Source organism: Ursus arctos, unplaced genomic scaffold (assembly GCF_023065955.2).
Source record: "Ursus arctos isolate Adak ecotype North America unplaced genomic scaffold, UrsArc2.0 scaffold_30, whole genome shotgun sequence".
Taxonomy (NCBI): domain Eukaryota; kingdom Metazoa; phylum Chordata; class Mammalia; order Carnivora; family Ursidae; genus Ursus; species Ursus arctos.
The window spans coordinates 26,506,819-26,533,044 of NW_026622986.1; the positions used below are offsets into that span (position 1 = coordinate 26,506,819).

General features: G+C 50.0%; 1 protein-coding gene across 3 annotated transcripts in view; it reads left to right on the forward strand.

Annotated features, from left to right (window-relative positions):
* Positions 1-8,919: 8,919 nt before the first annotated feature.
* The window catches only part of LOC130542137 (uncharacterized), a 99,608-nt gene continuing 82,301 nt past the window's right edge, over positions 8,920-26,226 (forward strand). For 2 of the 3 annotated variants that reach the window (XM_057304594.1, XM_057304592.1), the window contains exon 1: positions 14,997-15,602. In XM_057304594.1, coding sequence (XP_057160577.1) covers positions 15,453-15,602 — 150 coding nt within the window. In that variant the 5' untranslated portion in view covers positions 14,997-15,452. Of the gene's footprint in view, positions 9,650-14,996; positions 15,603-26,226 lie in introns of those variants that run through there. The other variant, XM_057304593.1, reaches the window with a different exon arrangement.

Here is a 26,226-nt window from a genome sequence, read left to right on the forward strand (position 1 = left end):
GGAGAAGATGAGCAAGCTAAGGATGGGGAGATGGGGGGGAGTCGCTGACATTTAAGAGGTGCCAGAGGGAAAGTGTGTGAAGGACTCGGAGCAGTCATGGACTGGCTCTGCAAGAGCTCATTGCCCAGTGACTGACCGTTGAGCTTTGGAGCCAGACTGGCTCGAGTGTGCACTTTGCATCAGTGGTGAAATTGTGATGTAACAAAGCAACAAAGTCCCTGTCCTCCTGGAGCTGATGCTCTGATCCCTTTCCTCACCCGTAAATGAAGACTGGTATTTATTTCATGGAGCTGTGAGTTGGACGAGTTACTGTATGTAAAGTGTTCAGCACAGCATCGTCACACAATAATAATTTCGAATGTGATCTGTAATCACATGCCACCACCAGGCAAGGTTTAGTGACAAGAGAGTGTGGGCTTTGATGTCCTGGAGCTGAGCCTGGTGAGGAGCTCAGAGGTAGACAGGAATGTGACACGTGACACAGGAGAAGCCGGCCATGGCTGGAGGAGCAAGCGTTTTGAGAGGGAAACTATCAGCAGCATACCCACAAGGCAGCGGGGTGGCCTGGTGACTGGGACTGAAGAGAATTTGGATCTGACACCTGCTGTCATTCCTCAAGCCTCAGATTGCGGGGTTTGCAGGCACAAGTGGGAGTGATGCAGCTCTCTCCAGAGGCTTGCATGAGAAGGGAAGGGCAGGTGCGGAATAGGAGCTGGAGGGACTGACAGGTAAAGGTGAGGACTGGGGGGAGGGACGTATTTACACGGAAAAAATCATGCTAGTTGGAAATCAGTTTTGACCGTTTTAGTACTTCTATCAGGCAGCCCGTGCTTTTATTCCAGTTTGCTACTTTATGTGTTCATGAGTATTAAAACACCAATCATTAAACTTTCTGTAATTCAGAGTTTTCACTTTAATTTGGAGGAAAATCGGCATAATTAACATACAGCAGGCTGTATCAAGAAAGCCCTTGAGTACTGCCCGTGAATACCCTTGACGTTGTAGAGCACTTACGGTATCTTGCTGTCCCCTAATAGGAGAGGCGATGCAGAAGTAGCGTGTGTGCAGACGATGGAGCGGTCAGCTTCTCTAGCTAAGTAGGAGTCAGTGATGAGCCGCGGCTCACCGAAAAGCTAAATCACTCATGAAGGAGTTCCTAAGCTCTGCCGCAAATCCATGGTGAGACTTCGGGCAGATCATGGGGCCCTGTGGGACTCCGTTTTCTGCTCTGTCATCTCTGGAGGTGGGGAAGGGGGGTTTGTCAAGGGTTCTGCCTCAAACACTAAGAGGAGAGTGCCCGAGGCCTCTTCGTCTGCTTTGTGCTGGGTACGCTGTCAAGTGCTAGAAGAGTGGTAGGCAAGGGCTGGAGGTCCCTGCTCTCGTGGAGCAGATAGTCTTGTGGGGAAGGCCCACGTGGATTACGTAGTTACCAGCACACCGGATGACCCACGTGCGTGGCAAGGACCCAGGAGGAGGAGTGCCCAGCACACGGAGGGCCTGTGATGATGGCAAACAGGAGGATGATGCACATGGGAAACGATGTGGCCTGAGTTTGACATGGGGAAACAGCCACAGTGATGGGCAGAGGACGCTGGCACACTGCCGTGGAAGATGCGCCATTCTCCCACTGCAGCCGGGAAGTAAGGAGAGCAGAGTAACAAATACACAAACAGCTCCTAACATGCAGACAGGTCACTAACGCGCAGACAGATTTCAGTTGTCAGCCATGTCCGCAAGCATGAGTCCTGCCATTAGTGGAGTCACCTTTGAGAAGGAAGGACCGCGGTGGTCCTGTGCATTTGCAGTTTGGTAGGAGAACTGGAGTTCGTCAAATCTGCACTGTGGTCTGAGTTTGCCCTTGGCAACAGTGTGATCTTGGGCAAGTCCTATTCCCTTTCTGGGCCTCGCTTTCTTCCGCTATAAAATGTGGGCATTAGAGCCAGAAAGGTTGGTGGAGGTGGTCTAAGATGGTGGATCCCAGCCATGGCTGCAAGTAAGAATCACCTGGAAGCTGCCAAAAATATTCATGCCTGGGCCCGCCCACCCCAGACCAATTAAGTCGCAATCCCCCAGGGTGGGGCCCAGGAATTAGGGTCGCACACCTATAGCTCAACAACGCAGTTGTGTAGGATACACTGCAACAAAACCCGTGAAGTGTGGACCACAGGGCAAGAAAGGAAATAACCACTCTCTCCAGCCCCAATGTCTTTTTCTAGCTCCCATATCCTACCACTCCTGAAAATCATATGAAGGCATTTTTGTTTAGAGGTTTTGAGAGGCATGATGAAAAAACTTGGGTTTGAAAACGAACTTGGAGATGTCTCAGCATTTCCACCAGCCTTGCTGGACCTGTCTCATGAACAAAATAGGAAAAATGAGGCGTTCCCTACAAGGTTGTTCTGCAGATTAATTCAGATAATGCACTTGTCACACAGTGCTTGGAACAGAGATGCTTTATAAATGTTCGGTGATAAATGTGTTTGTATGGGGAAAGGGCTGATATTCATATTTTAAGAGCTTTTTTTTTTTCCTTTTAGACTTGTAAAGTACCCCCAGATGGAATGTGGGCAAAGAATATTAAAAGAACTTGAACAGATAAAGAAGTCCAAAGCTATTAAACATATTCTACATCTCAATTAAGGAAGTTGAAATTGAAACAGTGATTGGCAAAGACAGCAGAAAGGATGTCCATGCCCTGCTAGTGAGAGGAAAATTGCAACCCAAAAATGTACTGCTTTCCAGTGTCCATTTATATTTTGTATTCTTCAGTCCAGCAGTACTACTTCTATGAACAAAAATAGAAGTGGAAAAAATAGATGTGAAAGGATTTTTCTTGCACCAGTATTTATAATTGAGAAAAATTGGAAATAACTTGAATGTCCATCAATAAAGGATAGGTTAAATTACGGTATAACCACATGAAAGAATACTGTTCACCCTTTAAAAATATATGGGTAGCTTTCCATGTATTGATACGGAGAGAAGTTCATGATTTATTGCTCGGTGAAGACAGCTAAACAGTATTCATGAGCCCTTGGTTGGCTTTCCAGCTTCTGGCTTCACCTCAGGTCAGCCTTGTGGTGTTGAAGGTCATGGGTGCCTTGGCCATGGGGGCTGCTCACCATTGGTTTAGGACCTGTGGGCTCTCCAGGAGGGCCATGGAAGTGTGGTTTGCATGAAGTCTTTGGAGCCTTTTAGGACAGGCAGAGAAGGGTTTAGAAGGTGGGACCTAACAATCAGTTGAAGCAAGAGAGGGAGGTGAGGAGGGGCAAATGCCCCTAAGACGGGGCAGGGCTTGTCCCAGGTGGGTAGGAATAGGAGGTGGGAGCAAAGCAGAACATATACTCCCAACTGGGGTTACCATTTAGGCTTTTATCCAAAGTGAACGTGACAGGGCTTTGGGGGAAACTCAGCAAATGCTGGTCCTCAACGGAGAGGCTCTCAGATTGCTGTTCCGTTGTTTGCTCCTGGTCTTTCGGGGGCGGGGGGGGGGAGGGAGAAGGAGGGCCAAGAAAATCACAGGTTCCTGGGGGCAGCCCTGATAGGCAGCAGGTGGTCACTGGCCAGGAGCTCCAGACCAGGGATACTGAGTAGAAGCCACACCCTGACTGCTTGAGGCCGGTGTGCCCTGGGGATGAAAGGGCCTCTTGTTTCTACCTTTGAGCTGAAGGTCAATGATGCCTGGTCAGTGGAAGTCAGAAAAACAATAATAATAAATTTTTCGAAAGGCAGAAATCTTAGAAATATGAAGACCTGGAAACATGGGGGGAGTGAGATGCCTCATACTCTCTTCCTGCCACATGAGTCAATGTTGGATTTAAGGGCTTCTATTTAAAAGCCTGTCTGGGAAGCCAATCTTTTCCTCCCTGGCCAGCCCTGATGGGAAACAATGGCAGGTGTTTGCTGGTACCAGAAAGGGGTGGAGGAGATTTCAAGCCTGGACTTGTCCCATATTTTAAATATCACTGGATGCTCCATTAGTCCAGGGTAAGCTGTTCTTTTGGATTTTATGGGTGAGTAAAATATCCCTCCAGATTTAAGGCACTGTCATAGGGCTGTCCATTTTTATTTTTCACGTTTATACGTTTATTAAAAATATGCTAAAGAATCTTATAACACACATGAAAAAGAAGAAAGCATAAACTCAGAAAAAGGTGTTCTTTACATTGAATATAGTTACCCTTGTAATATATTGACTTTTTTTTTTTTAACACCTCATTGCAGGTGGGTGAAAACTGTATGGCTTCGCTCAGATGCACACATCAGCATTTAAAGGCCACTGAATTAGTGTTTGTTTCAATCCCAGATGATATGATTAGATTGTGTGGTTTGTAGAAAATTAAATTCTTTAGCCAAACCAGATGCTAAGCTTCTGCCCAGAATCAATATGCTATTAGAAGTCCCGGAAACTAATAAACATACCATAACTATTAATTTATGGATAGGTTGTTGGCAAATAACTTCAGAGAAGGAATCCAGGCTTGAAACAGCTTTTGGAACACCAGATGGAGTGTGTAAGTTTAATCAGAGGCCTGAGAAGGGGTCTGTGCAGTGTGTTTTAAAAATCCACTGTAATCTATGAGTTAAATCTGAGATATGCTGAGAGAAGCATAGAGAAGTAGAACCTAATTGAAGTTGATACAGGAAATCATAACTCATGCAAAGAGAAGCAGGTGATACTTTTACAATGAAGTATGTTGGTGAGAAGCAGGAACAATGGACCTCCCCAGAATCTTGTCACCGGAACACATGAGGCCAAAATGAACCTGGCCTGAGCAAGCAGATGTCCCCCATTTTTGAGTGGCAGAGCTGACACCTTGTGCCTGTCGGGGCACCTCACGGGATGACGGACCACACTCAAGTCCAGAAGGCCTGTCTGCAGCGGGCTCAACCCCTAACGCTCTTTCCGTTTTGTGATGGGCAGTTTACAGATGAAGAAACGAGCCCAGAATTGTCCAGTGACTTGACCTCGAGCAAAGGGCCAGAACTCACCTTTCCCCACTGAGGCTCCATCCCACAGCTGATAGGAGGTGGATTGGGCAAGCACCGCCTGCGGCCAGAGAGCCCTCCACCTGATGGAGAAGAGGATGGAAATCCAGTCACGTGAAGAACTGAGCAACCAGCAAGCCCAGCCGCCAGTATTCAAGAAACGGTATTTTGGACCACTTAATATGGGTGGGAAGAGCTTAACGACATTTAGGGTTTAACTGCATCACGGTGTAGATTGGCCTGTGTAATGATGTCCCTAAATCACTCTACATTAATTCGTTCATTCAACACAGTGTTCTTGAATGCCTGCTATGTGTCCCTCGGAATAAATGACTGTCCATCAGAATAAAGTGACATTCTGTTTACTACACTCCCGGTTTTTAAAAAAACAAAAACCCTATTTGAAGTCTTCCGTACACTTGACTGTTTTATTGCAATAACTTGCTACTCAATCTCAGGATCTCAAATCGTACCTTTAAAGCCCACGCGGATTGTGTCTTTCTCCTGCTTTACGCTCCTTCAGAGGGTCCCCATGACCATCAAATTGAATATCCTCACTCAGCCTGGCTTTCGAGGTGGCCCATGACATGCCTTCAGCCTCCTGTCCGCAGGGCTTTCCTGCCTGTGCCGTCTGGAGCGCCAGCCTCCCTGGAAATGACTCGGTGGCGTGCTTGGGGGTAGCGAAGTTGGATGTTTGTGTGAGAAGTAAGGGGTGTCACTGGCATAAGAGATCAGCAAAGAACTGGACTCTTAGCTTCACATTGCTGGTTTCCATAGCTTGGTCAGTCCTCCAAACTCCACAGCACCCTACAGCGGGAAGACCAAATTACAGAACGCGGTTTGTCTCTAGGGTTCCCCACACCCTTCCTGTCTAGTCTGTAAAGCTTTGTACCCCCTCCCGCATCAGAGACTCTCACCACTTCCAGTATCACTTCTCTTGCAAACTTTAACATATTTATATTCAAATAAGGGTGTCAAATCTCGGTTATGGGTATCTATCCAGTGGCTTAGAGTTTTCATAGACCTTGCTTTTATAGTTTCAAGTTAGAAACTTTTTTAGGAAAGAGTCAATTTTTAAGTTGGAAGCTAGACTGCACCATCTATTGTCCAAGTCACTGATTTGTTTTTTAAGATTTTATTTATTTATTTGAGACAGAGACAGAGTGTGGGAGCAAGCACAAGCTGGGGGTGGGGGCACAGAGAGACAAGCAGACTCTCCGCTGAGCGGGGGAACCTGATACAGGGCTCGACCCCAGGACCCCGGGATCATGACCCGAGCCAAAGTCAGACACAACCAACCGAGCCACCCAGGTGACCCCAAGTCACTGATTCTTAAATGTTTAATTTTAATGTGCGCAGAAATCCCCTGGGGATCTTGCTGAAATGCAGTTTGCCCTGAGGTTCTCTGTCCCTTAGGAGCTCCCAGGTGATGCTGATGCAGCTAGACAGGGGACCACACTGTGAGTAACAGAAGAAGTTCAAGTTCCTGAGCCCCATCCCACCCACGCCAAAGGGCCAAGCATTTTCCCAGGGCCCGAGGCAGCTGTCAGTGTGGCTCGTGAAGCCCATCGTAGTTTGCCTCTGCAGAGCTCCTGGACATCAGTGAGATAGATGGCTGTATGTCTTCTCCGTCCGGGTCTCTGGAGACTTCGTTTCACAGGCCTGCACCATTTGGAGGCTCTAGTCTGGCTGTTGGAGAGGGTGCTTCTCCTCTCTAGAAGGCAACTCAGCAAGTTCTTGAGGAGAAAGGGTAAAACCATTGCCCTTTCAGGGTTCCTGGGGCAGCTTCCTGAGAGTGAAGGAAGTACCTGTTGGCATTTCCTCCCTAACACATAATTTTTCTTCTTTTTGTACATACAGACCGGCCAGACCACCTGAGCAGCAGCTCCTGGGTGCATGACACCCAGCCCTCCTTCACTTCTATATGTGTGTTTCTATGGAAAAGGAAAATGATAAAATTTAGCTGCAGCAAGCTGTAGTTGGGAAATTATAACCTACCTAATTCCTTAATTAAGCTATCAATTAAAGCTATGTCTGGGCCACCTGCTATGCCTGGGCCTCGTGCCACGTGGTAGATGCCAGCTCTGACAAACCCATCCCTATGAACCCAGAACTCCTGACAGGTTTGTTTCCAGTAAATCTTTAGTCATTGCTCTCCTTGCCCTCCCCCATCGCTTTTTCCTAAAGTACTTTTTAAGTTCACCTGCAGATAGGTTGCCCAACCCCATTTGTCATGCATATGGGGTTACAGAAAGTTGGCCTCTGCCAGCAGATTTCAGCAGGGCCTTTTGAGGGCTGTAACTTCCTCAACCTCTCTGTTGCCCATCTGACAAGGAGCCAATCACCTTTCTTGCCGAAGAGGCACTGAGCTTCACCCCAGAGAGAGGCATGGAGTAGACAGCTCTGAAAGAAAATATGGAGTCAAGGACACAGAAAACGAGGCTCCTCTGAAGGTAAGCTCCATTGCAAACTTCTGTTCATAGGTGGATGTGAAATAGGCATTTGTGGAAAGAATGAGTGCAGATAAAAGCAGGAAGAAAAAAGCTGTTGTATATGAAGCATGGTGGTCACCGCCCAATGCCGTAGTTGTTTTCCTGTTTCCCCACTGGTTGCATGGCTCTTGTCTGAAACAGCTGGGGGCCTCTGAGATGTCTGTGATGTCACCTCCCGGGAAGGTGAAGAGTAGCTCTGTTTGTGGGGGCGTGGCAGGGTCCTCAGGTGTAGAGTGGTCTCCTTCAGTTCTTGGAACTTGAGGATCTGGTACATGTCAGAGTTTATGGGACTAAAACCCATAAACTACGACCCCCAGCTCAACATGCGTTCTGATTTATCGAGCTGTTCACACCTCCGGGCAATGTTGACTCCACCGTGAGTGAGCAGTAGTAGTCCCTTAACTCAGAGGCCTGCCACTGACTGTGTCAGAGGGCCTGCCTGAGAACTAGCATGCCAGAGATAAGAGCTGATCTCTAACTCCACGAGCATCCTTATCAAAGAGGTAAACTCTAACCCCCACATGCAAATGAGGATGATGCCTATGACCAGCAGAAGGGGGAGCCACAGGCTAATGGTGATTCCACTGTACCTGCAACCAAGTGAAAGATGAAGGGAAAGGTACCCAAGGGGCCGCCATCTTTCCCTTCCCAACTGAAGAAGGACAAATGTTTTCTCCGTTTTAGTTTAGAAACCAAGTAAGGATCCACCCATGATCAGCTTGGATTTTTTCTAGATCATTTGAGGCAAAGAACTAGTATGCTGTATTCCCTTCCTCCACCTCCTCCAATGAATGCTTGAGTACTTGCCATGTATTGGTCACTGTTTCTAGGTACTGGGAATACAGCTGTGTTTCCCAGACCCCACACCCTCCTGGAGCTTACATTCCATTCCAGGAGGGGAAACAAGGCAAAGTCAATACAGAGTATGGTAGACAGTGAGAAGGGTTATGGCAAAAATGAAAGCATGGGGGAGGGACAGAGAGGGTTGGGAGGGGTTGCAATTGTAATTAGGATGGTTGGCTAAGACCTCCCGAAGAAGTCGATGGGAAGAAGCTGAGGAAGGAAGCCATTTAGATATTTGTTAAGAGTCTTTGAGACAGAATGGATAGCAAGTGCAGGTGTTCTGAAGCACACGAAGCTTCGTGTGCCTGAGGAACCAAAGGAAGGCCAGGGAAGCAGAGTTCTACAACATGTGGGGGGTCCGGGGTGGTGGTGGTGAGAGAGAGAGAAGGAAGAGAGAAGTCCAGAACAGGGGCCAGATCATTAGGTCCTGAGGTCATTAGGACTGGGCTTTCATCTGAGAATGGTCAGAAACCACTGGATTTTGAGGAAAAAGTGGATGTGACTTCTGTTTAACCACAGTTCTCCCAGCAGCGGGTCCAAAAGCTGGTCAGGGCGGTGCAGAAGGGGGATGGTGGCAGGCAGGGGAGTCTACACATCTCGGCCAGGAACTAAGGGGAGGTGATGAGAGCTTGGACAAGCGAAGAGCAGCCAGTGGTTAGAAGTAGTCAGTTCTGAATCTATTTCGAAGGTAGAATACAAAAGCACTGCCATTTGGTTGCACGCGGAACGTGAGAGAAGGAAAGGAGACAGCATTGCCCCAGCAGTTTGGGGTGTTTTTGGCTCAGTAAGTTGAAGGGGAATGTGCTGTCCAGGATAGGGAAGATGTGGGAGGCGTGGAAGGAATGTGAAGAGCTCAGTGCGGGGCATAGTAAACTTGAGATAGGATGTCACGAGAGTGAGAAAAGCCTACATTCATTGAACTCTTTCTGTATGTCAGGCACAGGGCGAAGCATCTCACGTATATTGCCCAATGTACTCCTTACATTGGCGCTGTTACCATCTCTGTTTTAGAGGTGACAAAACTGGCATTGTGCCTACTCGCAGCCTTACAAGACCTCGCACCACTACAACAACAAAAAGTAGATCTTTCCTGTTTAAATTTTCTGTCCTGGCTGCAAAACTTCCTCGTGGGTATTGGCTCATCCCCCTGTTAATGAAAATAAGAGTTTTCTCTCCTTGCTTCTGCTGAACACTGAGAGGTTATCAGCTTTGTTTGTTCCTGGAGCCTTGCAGATGCTACGTAAGGAAGCACGTGGAAGTTGAAGACACCATCTGGCCATGCCTGGATCTGGAGAGAGAAACAGGATCTCTCAGGCTCCTCACTTGTGAGTGGAGAAGCCCAGGGATGGGATACATCAGCTCACCAGGAGCATGGTGGGTGCCTGAGAGAGCTAAGCTTGACAACTCAAGAGAACAGAGTGTTCAAGGTAGCAACCAAGTGACCAGCTGGGCTTCATAACTACAGGTGTCTCAGGTAGAAAGTAGGAGTCAGCACCAAGGAGGCAAGCAGCATGAATCGAAGTGTGAGCTATGGGGGCGGGGAGGCAGGCAAGGCTAAGTCTGCGAGAGCAGGTGTGCTTGGGTTCCTTTGTAGGTGAGCTCCTATAGCTGCGGAGTCTTCAAGAGGCCAACAGTGTGTGCTGAGGAAAAGAGAAGTAGAAAGGACTCCAATGGTGCCCCACTCAAGGAGTGTATTAGCTATCTATGGCCAAGTAACAAATCACCCCAAACCTCATGGCTTGAGACAACCATGAATATTTATTATCTCACACAATTCAGGAGCAGCTGAGAGCATCTCAGAGGCTTCTTCACTCCCATGCGTGGCACCTGGGTGGGAAGAGCTGGAGCTCCTTATCCACTCATGGTCTTTCCAGCATGGCATCTTCCAGATGGTGACACTTCCTATGTGTCAGCTCAGGGCTCCACAGCTCTATGTCCCCAGAAAGGGAGAGAGAGACATCCAGGAGGAAGCTGTACCCCTTTCCTGGCCTTGCCTTGGGAGACAGGCAGCCACCTCTCCTGCTGTAGTCTGTCAGGACCAAGTGCCCCCTGCTGGCCCTTCTTCACAGGGAGGGGAATCAGACTCCACCTTTGGCCGGGAGGCATATTTAAGAATTTTCTGGCATGTTTCATAACCACATAGAAGCCTGTGACATAGTCTGGGGTCCTCCTAACTATGCCTGTGTCAATGGAAAGTCTCTTGGTCGCTGGTGATTCACATCGGTTGTGTGGAGGGACGATGCAACACGCGGACAAGTCGCTCCATTTTCTAAGAAGTTCTGTGCCTACGTGGGTCCCAGGAAGACTCCCAGGCCTAGAAACACTGTTTCCTGTGACTCGGGATGTCTTATATTGGAGTAGATTGTGAAGTAGTGATCCCACAGGGGTACAAGATGGTGTTAGGGACGCAGGAAACTGTGAAGAGATTGAACAGGAAACAAGCAAGGGGCCTTGACTTTGGCATGCCTTTGATTTGTGAGACAACAGCAGAGAAGGCCTGTCCTTGGAAGACAGTGGTATTCCAGACCTGCTGCAGCCACCTGTGGTCTCCACGACTGTTAAAACCACTGGCAATCAAGTTCCTGGCACCACCAGACCCTCATTCTCCTGACCCCAGTGTGAAAGGCGCTTGGGGTTCCGCGTGTGGAAATTGGACTGTAGATAATTGTTTTGTTAGAGGGAAATTGGGAGGCTGAGTGCATTCAAATGTATTTCCAAGCAGTATTCGGAAGCCTCCTGTAAGGACACTGATTGCACTAGGCGATGTTTGCCTGATGCCAGCTCATTAGGAAAAGCCATTCTGGGCCTAGCTTGAGTGAGTCCAGGGAAAGATAAACAGTGTCGCTGTAGCTGGTGCGTCGTTGCTCCCCAGCGTAGCTCGCGGTCTCCTTACGCTTGATTGAGTTTATTCTATGCACGGAGTTTTGCTAAAGGCCGCAGAGTCCCAGCATGCCAGGCCACTGCCAAAGGGTAGTAGCGCTAACAGCTGGAGTTCCTATCTGCTGCTGAAGGACGAAGAGGAACCTGACTGTCACGAGGACCAATTCCTTTGGTATGGTCCACAGATGGGTCCAGACATCACCACTGTGGGGTCGACGTGGGCGGGCAGACACCTGCCGACACCAGGTATTTTCCACTTTGGGGTCCGGCGTCACTGACCACCGTGTCCGAGGCTGGGCAGATGCCCGTAAGGCCAGACCCCCGGCAAGCATTTCTTAGCGTGGGATCGGTGGGATGTCGTCGGGCGAATGGCGTGTTATACAAAGATGAGTTCATCAGTAAACAAATAAAAGGAGAGAGAAAGAGAAAGTGAGCAAATAAATTTGGAAAACTGGGCTCAAGAAAGGGAGTTTTTTGCTCCTTTTGAAGCAGGATCTCTCAGAGCTGTTCGTCTGCCACCATGCACGGTGACCGTCCAAAAGGAGATGTAGCATTTTCCACACCTCATTTGACCAGTAGAACCATCTGCTTGTGACCACCTTGGGTGACTTAGTATTCTAGTGGCGACTTGGGGGTGTGCTGTCCTACATCAGAGCTGCTTGAAGGGTAGCCCTGGACCCGTGGTCTGCAGCAGGGGAAGTACAGAAATCGAGAGGAAGCTCTTAGCATTTTTCTAGCAATTGCACAGGGTAATTTGTATTTACCTGTTGAGCCTGATAACAATGTCATGGGGCTTATAGTTTGTGTTTCTTTGTTTTATTAATTTTATATTCCTAGTAGTTAATTATTAGGGCACTTTACAGAAAATTTCCATCTGCAACACACTGAAAATGTGCAAAAACAGTCCTTCCCCATCTAATCTGAGAGCATCCCCACCAACATCTAGATCTTTCCGGCACCACGTCAAGAGCACAAAGGTTATCCCGGATAGACTCTGGACTACCTTCTAGAATCCCTGATCCCTGCCCGTCGTGGCCCATCCACCCCAAGGCCCAGAACGAGGAGCCACAGCATGTGCCTCGTCCGAAGAGAAGTTCGGGAGGAGCCAGAAGGAGACAGCCGTCGCCCCGCGCGACCTGCCGCGTGCAGCTCCGCTCACGTGCCGGTCGCCCTCCCACCCTGGGAATATTGCTGACAGCTCTTTGAAAACTTAAGAAAGTATGACAGGCTTTCAGGAATGGTGACTTCCCACCACGGCACGGAGGCATGGGAGGATTTAAGCAGCTCGCTTTAAACAATGCTTGGCTTTTGTTCTCCCTAATCGTGCTGGTCATGTGGGTTTTTTCCACAGCTTTCTGAAGTGTTCTCCAATAGAGGACTTCAGGCTTTTAAAAACAGTAATTTTGGTAACAATGGTAATTACTTTAATTGGAGTTCTTTAAAGGTAGATCTTTCTCGCCCACCTCCTCTGAAACATGAAGCACGCTGTCACCCATTGCGTCACTCCAAATCAGCACGGTATTCTTTCCTCTTTAGCGCTGTTAATGGGCATGGTAGGAGGGGAGCCAAAAAACTTCCAGAACTCACTATTTTTTAGTCTAGAATAATTACAAGTAATTTTTCCGTTGTTTCCAGGTAGTGGTAGATAATCAGCTTTATGTGTAGAAAAATATGCACATTGTATATGACTGGGCTCCCCGGTTAGGCCTTTCACAGGGGATTAGAACTCTTAACGCCCCACGGCGCTCCATTTCGTCACAAAAGCCTTTGGCACAATCTGTTTGGCTGTCATGTTTCTGGGGGCCTTGTGTAGTTATTAAGTGACATTAGGTAGCCCTGCATAGGGTCTTTTATCCCCAAATAGCCACATTCTCTAGAATAGTTGTTTGAGCTGCTTGACACACCCTGGGGAAGTAGGCAAAGTATCATAACCTTCCCTTTCAGTGGAAGGCAGGTGAAGAGCCGCAGAACCTTCCTGAAGGAACCCCATGTATGTGGGGTCAGGCAGCTCGCAGAGACACCCACAAGGACAAGTGTTCCCTCGGGGCCCGTCTGGACAACTTTCTCTGCTTACCACCTTTACTGTGACAATGGGCCAACCCTTTGGCCTTGGACTTCTATTTCACGCTAAGTTGTGATGTCCTGGTTGGTGTTGGGTGAAACTGCTGTGAAATGTGTCCTAGAACACATTCCCTAGAAGTCTGGGGAGCTTTGAACTTGACCTCTGCAGCGCCTGGATTGTGACAAGCAAAAGCAAGTAATTTGCAATTTGTGGTTCTCTTTCCTTTATGTTTCCACATCCTTTCTTTGCCCCTTGTCCACATCTTAGGAAGATAATAAATATAAATGTTGCCTCTCTAATTTTCTTCCCTTTATCTTTCCCTTCCCTTCCCTTCCCTTCCCTTCCCTTCCCATACCTATATCTGTATCTGTATCTATTTATCTATTGTAGGGGAGGAAAAATTCTTCTCTACCCTCTTTGGGTCTGCAGCTGGGTCTCAGAATTAAATTGACATAAGACAGATTAGCAGGAGAAAAGCGTACAAGTTTAATTAAATATTTTCTTGTATGTGGGAGGCATCTCAAGATAATGAAGACCTGAAGAAGTGACCAGAACAGGAAGCTTTCATACCTTTTAGACAAAGAGACAATACATTTTTATTTATTGAAAAGACAAAGGGTTTTGGGCTAGGAGTAGTAAACTGTGACAAAGTATCTAGGAAGATACGGGTCTGTTTAAAAACATTTGCTTGTGCAGATCTCTTGGCCCCCATTTCTCAGTCTCTGATGATAAGAATGTTTCTTTCCTCCTGGGACAGGGAGGGCACTTTCATATGGGAGTTTTACCTTCTGCTTTCAGGAAGGAAAAGGAGGGTCCAAGTGTCTTTCTTACACCTGCTGTTTTTTTTTTTTTTTTTTTTTTTTTTTTTTTCCCTCCCTCCCTCCCTCCCTCCCTCCCTCCCTCCCTCCCTCCCTCCCTCCCTTCCTTCCTTCCTTCCTTCCTTCCTTCCTTCCTTCCTTCCTTCTTGTAGGCTCTATGCCCAGCATAGAGCCCAGTGCAGGGCTTGAACTCACAACCCTAAGATCAAGACCTAGCTGAGGTCAAGAGTCAGCTGCTTAACTGACTCAGCCACACCAGCTGTTTTTTAAGTCTTTTAACTCAAAATAATCAATATGCCAAGGTGGCCTCCTTTGGGGTGACATGCTCTGAACTCTCACCATCCATCCTTTACCTGTATCTGTCTCCCTGCCTAGCCACCCATCCATCCAACAATCCGTCCACCCATCCATCCATCCATCCTCTCCACCTGTGTCTCTGCCTGCCTGTCTACTCATCATTCACCAATAGACTGCATGTCCGGTCTGTGACCACACCTCAACCACACTTCATCTTTCCATGAGTTCCCCAGCTGCATGTTGGACTTGGGAATTGTTAAAGTTGGGTCACTTCCATGCTCAGGTTCTCAGTCTTCCTGAGATCTCTCAGGTCCGTTGTGGGGCTTATGGTGTTGCATACATGCTCTGGCATTGGGCCAGGCCACTGTTCCTTTCCCCCAGGCTGCTGTCCTTAGGAGCGTGCCAGCTGTGGCACTTGGCACTGCAATTTAGGCACAGAACAGGCTTTTCCTTTAAATTCCTCCCCCACAACAGAAACCAGACTGGGTTGATGAGCTAGGGAGGAAGAGGGAGAAGGAGATACAGCATAGGTAGGTGATAAGCCTACTGGATGTGGCTACCCTTAGAGTCTCACGGTGGGTCTGTCCTGGGGTGCTTTCCAGGGCTCCCCCATCTGCCTTCCAGATGGCCTTCATGGGAAGGAGGGGCCACCTCCCTCCCCAGGAGGGCTTTGTGTACATCCCTGATTCAGGGTCCAGCCCAGCTGCTGGGAGGACCAGAAAGAATGGTGGTCTCACACCTCAGAGGCTGACCTCCCTGATCCTTGTTCCCCGTCCCAAGACCAGCCTGTTCCCAGGATGACTGGCAACTGAAATGGCCCCTAGGTTTGAGGGATACCCCTTTGGCCTCTGGAGTGCTCCCTTGCCTTCTGGTCCCTGACGAAACTGGTCCATCAGAACATGACTGTCTAACATGAGTCCTCACTGGGCCTTAATACTAAGCGTAGTGCCACTGCATCCCCAAAGGCTGTGACGACAAGCCCCACCCAGGTTCCTTGCCCTGGCCTTTCTTCCTTCCCTGGTGGGGGAATTCTCCAACCTGGTCTGGCCTCCTGCAGACTCATCGCCCCACATGCCACAGGTACAGTTGCTACAAACCGATTGCCGGCCAATTCATTTTCTTTTTTCCAGGTGCGATTCTGATGTTGCCATTTACTCTGTGCAGAATGGAGTGTCTCAGCCTCAAACAGCCACGTACAGGCCAACAGACTCAACAAGCATGGTGAGTATTTGCTTTATATTTACTAATCGAGGTAATGGTTTTGTTGCCGGCTTTTCGAATGTGACGGCCACGAAAGAATTCTTGAGATGTCGTATGGTGCCACTTAGTTTATTTAAGTAGCACGGGGACGGGGCCTGTGGGCAGACAGGGCTGTGCTTCTGCTGTGTGAAGCTGGCAGTTGTACACTTGGTGCTCGAGGGGGAGGGGACACGTAGGGAGTATTAGATCATAAACATCGTCTTCGAATTTCTCCTCGTAAAACTACTTTTGCAAGATTTCTCTGCTGCTTATCGTTGCTCTGGACATTAACAATGGGTGAGGTTTATAGGCCGTTGTGAGACCCTTTAAGAGTGTAGCAAGCAGCACATATTCGATCCTTATCGGAGCTAGACCGGCTGTAGGTCAGCCTTCTGCGCTAAGGGTGAACATTTTTCTGCTTCTATCCTTCTCATCAGTTTAAAGGGGAATTCATTTAAGGAATTTATTTAATGGTTCCTTTCAAAACAAAGAATCAATCTGCCCCCAAAGGTGAATTCAAATTTCTTCTTTTTTATTAGGTAAATATTGCTTGCATGTTTAAAATGATTTTGAAAAGATAGCTAAGAAAACCCAAAAAACCTTAGTTAGGGCCTGGGGTCTCTTTGGGCATCCTGTTCCTCTCCTTACCTTTCTATGGGCTAACAACTGAGCTTCCTGCCCCAGCTGCTATGAGACAGGTCTCTCTCTAGTGCTGTCTGGCTTACCCCTGGAAGCTCTCTGACCCCATGTCCTACTCTGACCGTATTTGCCCTCCTTGCCCGTTCATTCCTATCCCCTGTGGGCGGAGGTGAAGGAGACCATATTGCGTGTTCAGTTTTAGCTCGGGCAGCAGCAAGGGGCCGGAGCCCCCTTTCCTTGGAAGCAGTGAAGTGGGAGGGAGCTTCCTTTCTCTGTTCCTGGCTCATGGACGCTTGTTATGAGAACAGATTTAAAACTTGGAAATGAGGCCAAAAAGTGGATGGCATGGCATGTCAGTGTCGAAATGGGCATCATTTGATAGGTCTGCCCAAGGATTCCTTAATGATGTGAGGCAGTGGTTCTCAACCCTGGGTCCCTCAGGGGACATTTGCAATGTCTAGAGACATGGTCGATCGTCATGACTGGCAGGGAGCAGGGGGGTGTTCCTGACAAGCCGCGGATGAAGGTGGCAATACTGTGAAACGCACCACCAGCCCCAGCGCAGCCTCTCACCATGAAGAATGACTCCACTCCCTGCGTTCCGTCGATTCAGGGTCTCAGAAGTTCTGTGTGAGCTTCAGATTTTGACTGACAGAGAGGAAACTGAATTCTTTTTGGTAGAAAAGATAACCCAAAGGTGGCCATTCATCACTCCCTAGGACAAGAACCAGTTTCGTATTATTCTGTATTAACCTAGCACTCAGATTCTGGCGGCTCTTCATCAAACGGCCCATAAATATCAAGTTCCTCAAACGCTCTGGGAACCGTATTCCTATGTTCATCGTTAATTAACAAATGGAATGAAATCTTCGACGTGTTCATTTCCACCCTGTAATAGTTACCTGTTGCTGGGTAACAAATTACCCCACATCGTAGCGGCTGAAACCAATACTAAACGTATTATTATTTTTGCGTAGTGCCTGTGGGGCAGGAATTGAAGAGCATTTTAGTGGAATTGTGGGCCTTGGGTTCTCTCACGAGGCTGCCGTAATAGAACCAGCCAGGGCCCTGCAGCCATCTGAAGGAGGCCGGGGGTCTGCCCGCCAGGATGGCTCCCGTGCACGGTCGGCCAGTGCACGCTCTCTGTGGGCAGAAGCTTCCGTTTCTCACCAGGTGGGCCTGGCAGAGGCCTGCTCCAGGGCCCTCATGACGTGACTGCTGGCTTCTCCCAGAGCAAGGGCTCCGAGAGAGAATAAGGGGAAGCCGGAGTGTTAGAGCTGCCTTGGAAGTTGCCTGCTTCAGTTCTGCAGTGTGCTGTTGGTTCCATGGGTCAGTCCATTCTGCAAGAGACAGACAGCACAGACCTGAGAATACCAGAGGGAGGGATTGTCAGGGGCCATCTTGGAGGCCCTCTGTCCCACAGCCATTCATGGCCTTGCCACATGCAAGATGTGCTCAGCCCCTCCCAAGGCCCCCCAAGCCTCGTCCTCGTGAAGCGTCAGTTTATCCAAACCAGGTCCATACTGACGAGGCTCCTTGAGCCCTCAAATCCACTTCTCTTTGATATGAAATTTATAAACTAGAGACACAAACTATCTGCCCCCTCCCACACTCAACAACAGACAACAATGGGACAAGCAGAGGATAATTCTGCGGACCCTCCTGTTGGGCCAGAGTGGCAGGTGGGAAGGCACCCAAGTCACAGGCTCAGAGCACTTTTGAAAGGCAGGTGGGTACGGGCGGACAGCTCCCGGGGTAAAGGCCACGGCTTTCACACTCCACTGGCCTCTGTTTCTCCCTCTGGGTCGTCCTTCCTTTTCCTGGGGCTTCCTTTTCTCAGCCTGCTTCCCACCTGTACCAGGTCTGGGGTCCAAAGGCATCATTTCAATGTGTACTCTGTGCCTTTCAGCCCAAGCTGTTCGTGTTTCTCCCACTACAATTCTCTGTAACACTTTGTGGGCTCGTTCCTTTAGGAAAAAAAATCACCCTCAGCTGTCATAGAAGCCCTGCAGAGGACAGGGTTGTTCTGTCCTTTAAGCCCTTATGTAAGGCCACCATCAAAGACAGTCATGCTTCTGTGATCGGGTTTTCAAGGCCAGTCAAGTTTTCACTGACACGACCCTCAGAGTCATACATGAGTGGGTTCCAAACCACAAGGGAACTTTCCTCGAATGTCCCCAAACTTATCTGGAACTTCCATACCAAGAGATGAGGGGTCTTTCTTGGAAAACCTGCTCCCACTTGCTCCCCTTCCCCTCCAACCCTCTTCTTTTTATTTTTTCTTCTCTCTCTCTCTCTCTCTCTCTCTCTCTCCCTCTTTCATGGGGTGGGATGATTCATTGGTCAGATATTCTTTAGTCTTCTGGTCTTACCCAGAGGTCACAGGTCTGAAATTTTTGGCCGAGCACTGAAGCCACAGCAGGTCCCTGTCTGATGTGGGAGAGGCGGGGGTCCCTACCAGGGGGAGTGCATGAGGATTCTTGCCCATGAACACATCACGCTGTCATTTAGAGCCCAATCATGTCACCTCCCGTCCAGGTACGATTCCACCTCATTGCTTTACAGGCGTATGAAGCAGGTTGGCTGATGAGACTACAGAAAAGTCATGCAAAAATTTTCTCAAGGGCACACGGCTTGTCAAGATTGTTAAGAGCCAAAATTTGAAAACAAGTCTTTCACACGAGCCCATGACATTTCTATCACATCCAACAGCGTGTTGTCTAACGTGCCCCTCAGTGTTCAAAGAATGGATGAATGGGTGAAAGGGTTTCTCTAAGTTGGCTCCACCACATCCCCAGTTTCCATGGTGGGAACACCAGGTGCTGGGGAATCGGATTCAGCCACATGCTGTGCTCTGCAGGTGCTTACAATAGAGAAGGTCAGCTCAATGCCAGTGACTTGTTAGACCCATCAGGTTGACCAGGTGTACGCTCAGGAAGGCACACGGGGGACAACTCAGGTGTCCCATCTCTGTTACCAACAGAGCATGAGCCCAGGCATTTGTAAGGAACCTGTGACGCCCAGAATACAATGGCTGCTGTTGCCACAGCCATCATCCCTCCATTGCATCCTATGGCCCCTTGGAATTGCACCTGAGCCACCTTGATGTGTGGCAGCAGAAGGGCCTGGAGCCGCCCCATCATGGCCCTTGCTAGAAACAGCTTCCTGCCCCCCCCCCCAACCTTCGCAGGAGGGAGCAGCACCTGGTCTCTGGCCCTGTCACTGAGATCAGCCTCGGCCAGAGAAGGGCCGGTAGAGTGCGATTTCTTCATTCACACCCTCTGCTCCTGCCACCGTGGAAGGAGGCATGACAGCCCCCTCATGGGTGTGGCAAACAAACCTGTGAGCATGTTGCTAACATTGGAAAAGGCATAGTGGGCTTTGGAGTCAACCAGATCATGGTTAGCGTTGTGACTTTGGGCAGATGGCTTAACCTCTCTGAGCCTCCGCGTCCTCATCCACCAAGTGGGATGCCAAGCTCTTAAGAGTGTCGTAAGGGTCAAATATCAAGTATTTGGTGCCATGTTGGACAAACTGGAGGCATTAAAAAAAATATGTTTCCTCATTTAGAAATAAGAGAAGAGGTTTTTATTTGGGAAGAAATGCGGTTTCTGAGTGTGCAAAAAATTGGCTTGTCTCAGCTTAATACAGAAAAAGATATTGCAGGAGCATGAACTTCTGTGCCTTCCCACTGAAGAGCAATGAGAGTCCCTCCTGTGTAGTATCAGGCCGTCCACAGGTCATGTTGCTTGCTGGGTCCATGTTATGGACCCAATGCTTGTGTCCTCCCACCAAATTTATATGCTGACTTCATTATCCCTAGGTGATGGTAATAGGAGGTGGGGCCTTTGGGAGATGATTGGGTCATAAGCAGGGAGCCCTCATGATGGGATTAGTGCCCTTACAAAGAGACCAGAGAGCTGGGCCCCTTGTTCTGTGCAGACAAGCATGCAGGCAGCCGTCTATGAGCCAGGAAGCGGGCCCTGACCCGACGGAGAATCTGCCTGTGGCCTGATCCTGGCCTTCCAGCCCCCAGAACTGGCAGGAGTGAATGCCTATTGGTCACGCCCCTCAGACTGTAATGTTTTGTTATAGCAGCCCCAGCAGACTAAGACCGTCCACACGGCCAACTGGAACCCAGGTAGAATCAGAGGTTTCCCGGCATGATATTCCTATGACGTAGAAGCAGTCATAGATTTATTTATTATTATTATTTTTGAAAGTCTACATGTAATTTATCACCTCTGTGCCTCGGTTTCTTTACCCGGAAGGTGGAGGTATGGACCTGTCTTCAAGCCGGCCCCTGGGAGGATAATGGGCCATCATTCCTGGGGTGAAACAGCCTTCCAGTGGCCTCTGAGTGTTCTTTCCCTTTGTCCTGAATCGCGTATGTCTGTGACCCGGCGTGGTTGCACAGGGACGTAGTCAGTGCTCGGGAACCTGCAGTGACTTCCACAGGTTCGTTTCTCCTTCGGCCTTCTCTTTCTTACGTCCTCCCGCCGCCCGGCACTGCTGGCACTAAAGCACAGGTTCCTCTGGGCCAAACTCTGTCTCCTTCCAGTGGCTTTAATGGGAGCCCTCTCCGTCCGGCCACCTCCCAGTCCTAGTTTCCAGGCACTATTTCAGCCCTGATGACATGTGCATTTGCGCGCTCGATTGGAAAGGTGTGCTTGCAGCTGAAAGGAAGCCCCCCCCCCCACCCTTGCAAAACACACACACAAAACCCCAGACCATCGACTCTACCTCTACTGCAAATCATTCTCAAGCTTCACCAAGCTCTCCTCCGTGACAAGCAGTCCTGGGAAAGAACAAAGTGGGTGTGGTCAGGGTTTCAAGTGTCCCATCCAGATCCAGCCGGAGGAGGGAGTCACATTAATTCTGTCCGACTTCAAGGGCCTCGTTGCAATTCTTTACAGCCCCTGCTCAGAGGCCCTCAGGGGAAAAGCATGTTTTTAAATCGAGGACAAAACCTCGGTGCAAGCAGGCTTTGGGGCCTTTGTAGCTGGCTCTCAATAGAGAAATCCAGCATTCATTGTCAGACTTTCTGCGTGGAAAGCATCCCCCGTGTATGTCACTGAATACGGAGCCCAGACAAGTGGTTCTCTCTGCCCGGAAGCACGTTGTGGGGTGACTGAATGTGAACTTGGTTGCTCAGGGCACCGTCCGTCTGCATCCCCGGACACGGATGCCAGTCCTCTCCGTCCTCTGGGGACAGTGTCTGTGGGCCTGTGAGTCTCTGGGCGAGGTCGTTGTTTGGTTGACCAATAAATGGCCTGGGTTTCGTGCTGCGGTGTGTGTCCCCCTACGGCTGGGGAGGAAGGGAGGGCGTCGCTCTGGGGCGGGGGGGGGGACCCCGGCTCCCGCGCAGTGATGTCAGGTGGAGTGGTCTGCGTGTCCCTCCTCTCCGAGTCTGCAGACCTGCGTCCTCCCAGACTTGGCTCCGCCTCAGCGGCGACTTTGGGCTTGACTCACGTGTGCGTTCTCGGAGCCCCGTGCCGCGGCCGAGGGCTTCACGGCCTCTGCAAGTTTTGGAGCCTCTGCTTTTATGGCCGCTGTGTGTGGAAGAGGAGTGCTGTCTGGGGAAACGATCGATTTGCCTTCCCACTGGATGACGGATGCAAGATGAGCGTTCCCTCTTCTACGTGGAGCTCTAACACAGCCTGGACGCGTGCTCCCCGCGCCACCAGCCCTCCGGCGTATTCGTGGGCTGTGCTCCGCACATGCTTTCCACAGGATCTACTCTGCGCCAAATTCAGTGTGAGGCGTGCGCCCCTTCGTGTGGTTTATCTCACGGAATCCGGTGGGGCGGAACCCTCAGGGAGCTTCGGAAGGCCTGAGCAGTTCGGAGGCCAGTATACACACCCTCGGCGTGGGATGAGACAGTCCTGAGCCCGGCCTCCTCTGCGGACAGCTGGACTCCAGGTCAGGTCTGTGGACCTGTACTTGCATAGCGGTGGGGAGGAATCAGGGTGACTGTTACAGGTGTTCTTCCTGCAGGGAGCCTGGGAACGCGTGGCCATGTGCTGGCCTCTTCCTGCCTGGCACGTTGCGAGGGAGCCTGAGTCAGAAGGAGCGGGAGCAGTGGGGAAGCAGGTACCACGTGAGCAGCAGTGGAGTGAGTGCGGGCCTTTCAGTGCAGGTCAACGTCCCAAAGCGGGGGTGGATTCTGCAGGAACCCAGAGCCACGATCTCGAAAAGTAGCATTTTATCACCTTCTGCCCTGGGACCTCAGGCAGGAGACCAAAGCAAACAAAGCACACCCCAGTACATCAGCAATGGGGAGGAAAGGGCACAGTGGCCGGGCGGGGCCATCAACCCTGTCCCACCAGAGTCTGAATGGAGGAGCGCCTGGGCCCAAACGAACCGCACCCCGCAGCAGAGGCAGGCCCAGCCTGGTGCTGCATGAGGCCCCGCCCGCATTCATCTCCCTCTCCCTGGAAGGGGGAGAGAGAGGGCAACCCTGCCTGCTCTTCATGACCCTGCGGTCCCTATGTCCTTGCAGAATCAGTGATGTGAGAACTGTCAGCTCTTGTCCCCCGCAGTAGGTCAGAACGGACATTAACTAAAGCCAAGGACGCACTTTCTGTGAGGCCTCCAGTCCCAGGCCCCGCTCCACAGGGACCGGCCTTACCTGGGAGACACCATCATGACCTGATGGCATCGCCAAACACAATGCCACAAACAGCAGAAACCCCTCCCGTTTTTCTTTTGCCAGAAAAACTGAAGATCCAGCAAATGAGAGCTCTTGCTTCAGTTAGTCACTCATCATCTGTCTGTCCCACGTCTGTCCTTCTTTGCTCTGCCAGGAAACACTGGAGCTGGACCCTGTGAGTGTTTCCCTTTGCCGGCTGGAGGAATGCTGTCCTTCCAGCAAGTTCTTCTGCAGGAGCGGGCTGCATTTCCCCGCCAGGCTGGTGTCCCTGCTGGGGTCAGGATCCCAGGCTTGGGATGGGGGTGGCCCCCATCCTGCTCCGTGTTCCCTTGTGCCCATTCTCCCTCTGCCACGATGTCGTCCTGCTCCTTCTTCTGCCACCTTCTAGACCCCTTCAGGTCCCCTTCCAGCCTTTCCATAGTTTCAGGTCACAGTTCTTTATCTTAAATGTTCCCATTCAAATAACCAGGGCAGTGTTTTCCTTCTGCCTGGACCCCTTCCTTTACTGCAGAAAAATGAAAGTGGCCAAAATAAATCCTCCTTTGTTCCTAATCCTTTAAAGAAATGAAATCCTCAGAAGAACTGTAGCCCCCAAACTTCTCCTTTATTGAATGGTTGGCTGTGTTTGGAGTATGCTGATTATTTAGAGTACGGTGGAGTGGGGTGTGACACAGAATGGACCTGGTCTTTCTGCTGGGGTTCTGAGCTGGGAGCACTCTTGGCTGGGGGGAGGCCAGCCACCCTGCCTGTCCCTGGAGGCTGAGGCGGAGTGTAGCCATCCCAGGTGCGGAGGCACAAGGGATGGAAAGCCCCTCTCGTTCTGTTTCCGTCCATCATTCAGCTGAGCCCCCTTCTTCAACATCCCGGTTAGTTCTATGAACCAGTAAATTCCTCTCCCCCTCCTTCCTCCCCTCCCTTCCCCCTCCCCTCCTCCTCCCTCTTCCCCTCTCCCTCTCTTCCTCCCTCCCTCCCTCCCTCCCTCCTCTTCTTTCGGTCATTTTTTAAGTGGGGGTGAAATTCACAGACCATAAAATTAACAATTTTAAAGTGAACAACCCAGGGCATTTAGTACATTCACAATGTTATACAACCACCACCTGTGTCTAGTTCCAGAACATTCTTGTCACCTCAAAGGAAACCTCACAGTCATGAAGCAGTCACTCCTTATTCTCCTCTGTCCCCCAACCCCTCACACCCACTAGTCCACCTTCTGTCTCTATGGGTTTGCCAATTCTCGGTATCTTGTATGACTGGAACCATACCACACATGACCTTTCGTGCCTCTTAATACTTTTCACTTGAAAACTTGATGTTTTCAACGCTTACCCACATTGTTACCAGTTTGACAGGTAACAGGTGCTGGCATGGTTGGGGGAGGGCCCTCTTCCTGGTCCCAGGCTTCGGGCTGCGTCCTCACCGACAGAAGGGAATGGGGGGCTGTCAGGTGTCTCTTTTATAAGGGCACAAAGCCCCCCCACCCAAGCTCCCATCTCCTCACACCATGACACTAGGCGTTAGGATTTCAGTTATGCATTCGGGGGGCACACATGCAGACCACGGCCATCAGAGCCACAGGGGTCACTGAGGGACTTTAAGCTGAGAAGTGACGAGGTCAGATCTGTGCTTCCAACCCTGGCTCTGGCTACCCTGTGGTGGGCGGAGAAGCAGAGCCGCAGGGAGATGGGTACAGAGGCAACTGTTTAGGAGAGGGGTTCAGACCCCACAGACTTGCGGCGAGCTGGCGGGCAAGAGAGGAGCCCACCCACCCACCCCCATAGGATGGTGTCCTTCTCTGATACCTGCTGGGACCAGATGCTACTGAGGATTTCATCAAAACAATCCACTTGGGCCCTTTTCAAATGTATTCTGCTTACACAGAGCATCTTCCGACCCATGGCACTGCCTAGGGAATGACCAGGGCCCTCCCATCCCACTTCTGGCTCCTGGGCAGACGGCTCCCACCCAGGATGCAGATGTCCCGGCCTTGGAATGAGCCAATCCTTTAACATCTTCTTTGACATGAAGTCTAAAGACTTTCTTTGGCTGTTAGTTGTCACCCATTTAACCCATCAAGGGCCCAAATCCCTGGATCCGATTGGAACATTGCACAATCTCATCTACGCAGCTTGAGTTTTCATGAACTTGTCCTACAAAGGGGAGGTGGTGGAGAGAGGAGAGGGTGCAGATTCTGCTCCTTCTGCTTTAGGTTCCTTCAGAGAGCGAGATTAATGGAAGGATGCCAAGCGTGCTGTGTCTCGTTTAGACCATGTTATGCTGCAAGTCACAGAACTTAAATGGCTTGAACACATATAGGTTTATTGTTCTCACATAACCAGAGGTTCTGAGGTAGGCATTGCCTGCCACTAGTTGTGCTAATCTGCGATGCTTACCCAAGGTCTTTCTTTGCCTCATGGTTGCAAGATTGATGCTATGGCCCCAGACATCATGTCTGTGTTCAAGGCAGAAAGAAGGCAGGTTAAAAATAGAACTTGCCTGTCCCTTTAACAGGAAAAGTAGAAGTTTTCCCAGAAATGTTCTCCACCTACTTTCGTTCTCAACCACATTGGCTAAAAGCGGGTCATAGGGCCACCCCTAGTTGCAAGAGAAACTGGCAAATCGAGGAACAGGATTTTCATGGTTTATGATCTGGGGCTGGGCGTGTGGCCACTGCGGGTACAGAGAAAGAAGGGGGTGAGGAAGAAAGTTCGTGGAGTCAGCTGACAGTTGGTTTTGTCTGAACTTGTTTTTGATAGTCACCTCTCCACGCAGAATATTTTAGATTGAGATTAGTTTATGATACGGTCTTCCCACCAGCTGTCTTATGTAGACAAAGTCGTTTCTACAAGTGACACTATTCACATCCCGGCTGAGCGGCCCCGGGCGGTTTGACCTTCGTGGCCGGTTTAGAAGAAACTGCTGAATCCTCTCTATTTACCAGCTGCTCTGCTCAAAATGTGTGAGTATTTAGAAAGGAAATAAAGCAGATCAGTCTGAGGCTTCGGGAGGAAGTTGAAGGTAGGAAGGAGGGAAGTCCTCCATGAACAAAGGAAATCTTTTCAATCCCAGCCAGGCGTTTGTTAGAGAGCCCTGGGGGCCAGTGGGGTTGCCCCTGGTAACCAAGGTGAACTTTCTCCCCTGCATCGCATCGTGGTGGCAGGTGGCGGGTCATGAAGAGCATACGCAGCCCTCTTCTACATGCTTCCATGTAGATTTCTTCTCTAATTACATGGAGGGGGAGCAAAGGCCTGTTGCAGAGGCAGAGGACCTCCGGCAAAGCTCTGCTCAGGGAGGCCATGGGGAGCTTCTTTCCTGGGA